The 5,238-nt window shown below is 35.7% G+C and overlaps 1 protein-coding gene across 1 annotated transcript in view; it reads right to left on the bottom strand.

Annotated features, from left to right (window-relative positions):
• The window catches only part of LOC106867280 (thiamin pyrophosphokinase 1), a 30,191-nt gene extending 27,975 nt beyond the window's left edge, over window positions 1-2,216 (bottom strand). The window contains exon 1 of the mRNA XM_014912116.2: window positions 1,501-2,216. Coding sequence (XP_014767602.1) covers window positions 1,501-1,552 — 52 coding nt within the window. The 5' untranslated portion in view covers window positions 1,553-2,216. The remainder of the gene's footprint in view (window positions 1-1,500) is intronic.
• Window positions 2,217-5,238: the final 3,022 nt, after the last annotated feature.

Raw genomic sequence — 5,238 nt, 5'->3', positions numbered from 1 at the left:
GGGGGGGGGGTAGAACTCTATAGTTATGCCTTATTATTATTATTATTAATATTTATTCAAGGTACTGCCTGGAATTGAACTCACAATCTTGGGCTTAGTAGCCCGCGCTCTTAACTATTACGTAAATAAATAACAACAACAACAATAATAATAATAATTATTATTATTATTATAAAGTAGATATGCATTTATCGACCGCTTGAATAGTTCCATCGGACCCTGTTCTTAACCATACGGCCACGCCTGTGTAATTTGCAAGTTTGCTATTTTTAACAGGTCCAGCAAACACGAGTAGCTTAATAAATGTATCTAATTCTTGTGCTGCATGGGGATACGAACGATGGAGAGAGCAGGTGGCACAAAATTTGAAAAACACGAATGTTTGCATTTTTTCCTTTTTATGTCGAATTACGTGTATAAAATTACGAAAAATACCTCTAAAATTCAATTAAATGGTGTAGTTACGAAGTTTGAAAATACATGGATTTTTTTTTTTCCTTCTTCATGCAAATTAGTATGTAAGATATTATTATAAAGGGACGAAAAATACTAAGCCCATCCCATGCCGAATATTTTATTTGTGACAGCTATTCTGAAAGTTCACCCAAATAAATACTGGGGTCGATGAACCCTCCCATTCACATTATTGGCGGTGAGCAAATATTTTAAACAATTATTATTTGTACATATTGTGTTTTCAATTTTCAACAGCATCGTTAAAAGCATTTAGCTGGCTTATAAAGCTTGTATTGTCGCAAAACGGATAAAATGATTTTAATTTTCGGTATCTCCTATGTTCAAAACTTAGAAATCTGAAAACTAAAAATTAAAGTTAGAGGTTAGCGCACGATTTCCCCTATTTTGAAGTATTAATTATTTGCTTCGGTAATGCAAGAAAAAAAGTTATTTTTGACACTCCCTTCTTTTAGAATTACGCTGCTTAATTCAAAGATTGCCAATTGACAACTACAAGTAGCATATACATGGAAGTTGATTCAAGTCACTATACCATGAAAACAAAACCATTATTGTTGTGTAGCTCTAGCTTAAAAATTAATAATAATAATAAAAAGAGCTTGCTTAATGACTGATCTATTTATTGAAAGGAAAAAGGGGGCAAAAATGTAAACATAATACATGTTTGACTCAGTCGTTCAGGCGGGAAAGTTTCTTATCGACGTGGAAGGGTTGACAGATCGAATTTTTACCAAGTTTAAATAATTCAACAATGTAATGATAAACCCTACGATTACAGATATCTCAGTCATGACCACCTCGCCTTATTTTATTCTATATTTCATGCATAATGTACACTTGGCAACATTAGCCAATATTATCCTTTTCTTAAGACAGTAGAGTGATTCGACTGATATTTCTAGCGAAATAAACGACCATGCAAAAGCTTCCCAGCGGACTGTGGAATAACGTTAGCTTACTTATATTGTGTCTCGTATAAATCAACAAAATAAAAAAAGAGAGAATGAAAATTGCAGTGTTTACCATAAGAATCGTGTAGAAGGGTCAGAGGTGTCCATTCAGTTACTTGGGACATTTTGTAATGTGTACGATTGTCCCTATATCATTTAAAACAGATTGAAGGTGTTTTGTATTTAGTATATCCACTGCGTAGGTGTGTATGTAGTTCAAAACGTTATAGATAAGAGAATGCCGTTTTAGCCCTCGGTTGTTTTATAAAGTTTCTTCAAGTAGTTTAAGTTAGAAGAATAAGTCCAGATCATATAAAATACACGTAGTTGCACATACAGAGAAAGAGAGATACGAACACTATCTTGTTTAATTAAATGTAATTTTTAATTTCAGTTGCTATTGACACAACAAAAATGTCATTGGCTCTGTGAAGAGAGGGGTGGATGCGATAAAAGTCAGTCATGACCAAATGCGAACTTGTTCGGCAAACCAGACGTTGTTGGGTGTGTGTATACACACACATCTATATATATTATATACTTATAATCTATGCGTGTATGTGTGTGTGCGCGCGCGTATATGTATGTTTTGTGCTTGTATAATTATACGTATGTATCTATGACTAATTGTGTTTCAGTTAAAAAAAAATTTTAATAAACCTTATTTTACGAGTCGTGACTTTATTGGCGATTACTACCTACTTGTGCCGAATGATTTGTTTACGTTTCACTTTCAATATCTTTTTGTCTTTTACTTGTTTCAGTCTTTGGACTACGTCCATGCTAGGGCACCGTCTTCAAGAGTTTTAGTCGAACGAATCGACTCCAGTATTTATTTTCTTAAGCTTGGTACTTATTCTATCGGTTCCTTCTGCCGAACCTCTATGTTACGAGGACACAAACACCGGTTCTCAAGCAATGGACACACACACACACACATATATATATATAAGATATTAAGGTGGCTATCGGCAATTTAAAAACCAAAAGGTAAAAAGACAGACATCACTAAAGTGACTTAGTGTGCAAATCAGTACCAGCATTGCTAGAAATAAGTCAAAACAGCTCTTAGCACTTATCTATTGACTGACAAGAGAGACCAACCTTCCTACAGCAAGCGAGGAGTATCATATATATATATATATATATATATATATATAACAAATCCAGTCACCAGGCTTTGGTCAACAAGGTCTATAGTAGCAGGCACTTGCTCAGTGTGCCACGTAGTAGGCTGAGCCTGGAACTATGTGGTCGGGAAGCAAACTTCTTACCGTGCAGCCACCCCTGTAGCCACGCCTCACCATCTTCAAAGTACAAAGTTGGAAATATCGCCATACAGAAATATATACATTCATGTATTCATATATGTATCTACGCTTGCATGCACACACGTACACTGTCAAAATATGCTAAGCATTCAAGAAGTTCAGTTCGTAACTGCCAGACGTGTAATGACATCCATGCCTGCAATCATGTGTGCTTGTGCACATACATATGCGTATACGTGCATACATTTTTGCATATATGCACATGAGTATGCATGCATATATACGTATGTGTACACGCCCGCCCGCGCACACACACAGCGCGTCAACTAATTTAAATGAAAATGTTGGAACATTGTAGTAAATAGTGCGAAAAATCAGCATACACGTTTCCCAGATTTTTAAACTGTAAGATTGAAGGTACATTCACGAGAACCAGCACAGAACAAAATAATTGGGGAATTTGTAAACGCACCAAAACCACAATTATTTTTTGCACCAGCATATAATGAGCAATATATACGAGAGGGGGGTTTCTGAGAATTAAGTGTGCCTTGAACACGTTAATTGTCATTCAGATCTACTTTATGAGTTTGCTAACCTCATTTGTCAAAGTAGGACATGCAAATGTATATCTTACTATGACAATTAGGATGAGGCCAACTTCTTTTATTTACATACAATTATATCTTAAACACCATTTATTCTTTATAAATGTCTAACACAATAAGCTAAATATTCTGCTATTAACTCCATGAGTGTCATTTTTGTATACATGTTACTGAGTGGCTCTTATACTTAGCTTTATGTTTTCTTCTTTTATCGTGACAAATGACTTGATGTCATCTCCTTTAAGCTGTAACCCACCTGGCGTTTTGATAAGCTGAAGTAAGTTGAATACTCTTTTCTCAGTGGCAGTTAGAGTGGAGAAGTACGACTAAAGGATGACAAAGATCGTACATCTTGCACGCAACTCCATAAAACAACAATTCTGTGGAACATCGCATCACAATATTTGATATTTGTGTCATCTAGTACTCGTGTAGCAACTAATACTTCATCCCAAACATTGTGGGAACTTGTTATCTGACAGTATTTTATCATCAAGAAGCACACGCATATGAGATACACTTCAATTTCAGCATCACATATTCAAAAAAAGGTTTGTAGTGCATTAAAAGCATATAATATAGGCGTAGCATCACATACTGGACCACGGACATTTTCTTTGACATTCTTTTGAGAAGAAAAGTGCATCTTATAGAAAGTTTATAATATAGACCATCTGGTACAGTATTTAAAAAGCATAATAAAATTTGAAAAACATATACAATAATCTGAAATATCTGTGTAGGGGTGATTCGAAACCAAATCCCAGGATATGTGGTCAGACATCACAAGCAAACCACCATAGTTTCACGTGAAAGGTCTTTTAACCGACCAATCAGTGTGAAGCGATCTCATGGACAGGTTTCTCTAAGATTCATGAATTTGACTTCCAGTTCCCTATAAAAACTGTTCGATGCGCTTTTTTTACCAGCCAGACAACCTAAAACAGATGACAGGAACCGTCGGCACTACGAATATAGCACGGTTGTTTCCAGTAATGTGGGGCAAGCCGCATGTTGCCATATCAATAGCTTGCCATAAACTCCAAGTAGTATCTCTCTCTCCTCATATGTAATTATTGCTTTTGTTAGTTGTAAAAGGTCAACGCAGTCTGTCTTCATGTGCTATAATAAAATCTTCTGTTAAATGTTTGCGGGCTTTTGTTCAGTTACTTCTTCAAGCTGTCCAAGAAACATGTTTTCCTTCATCAATTCAACCACTCACCACCACAGACCAGACCAACAACCTGTGATACCTTCATTGCAGATTTAGTTTATACCCCTAAAAAGACATCCATACATCTGAGAGGATTTTCTTCGTCCACTGCATGGCACCTTGGGCAAGTGTCTTCTATCATAGACCTGGGGCAACCAAAGCCTTGTAAATGGATTTGGTAGATGGAAACTGAAAGAAACCATTGTGTATATATATATATATATATAATATGTGTGTGTGTGACTGTCTCCTTGCCTTGACATATGATAGTTGTGTGTCATTGTCATGCAAGCAGTATCCTTCATTTGCAATCTTCTGTGGAAACATCTCATTACCATCATCATCATCGGAGAAATATTACTTTACTTGTAAACAGGTGACGGTTGACAACAAGAAGGGTGTCCAGCCATAGAAAATCCATCTCAACAAATTCCATCCAACCCATGAAAGCATGGAAAAGTGGACATTAAATCGATGATGATGATCCAGCACTATTGAGGTGTTAGGAGGCAATCTCATCACTGATAATATCAGTACAGGAACCCTTAAAAAGGTCCATAATTCACATGTTTGATGGAATCAATAATGCTCAAAAATATTGAAGTTTGAGTTTTTGTTGCCATCTCAGGTACTTATATAAAGTTCTTTCCATAGCTATAGAATTTTTGAGCCAACTTATGTGTTTTATTCTTTTATTGGTTTACATTTAATCAAACTCT

Source organism: Octopus bimaculoides, chromosome 3 (assembly GCF_001194135.2).
Source record: "Octopus bimaculoides isolate UCB-OBI-ISO-001 chromosome 3, ASM119413v2, whole genome shotgun sequence".
Classification (NCBI taxonomy): Eukaryota; Metazoa; Mollusca; class Cephalopoda; order Octopoda; family Octopodidae; genus Octopus; species Octopus bimaculoides.
The sequence above is the reverse complement of the archived record's forward strand: the minus strand, read 5'-3'. Positions and strand labels throughout refer to the sequence as shown.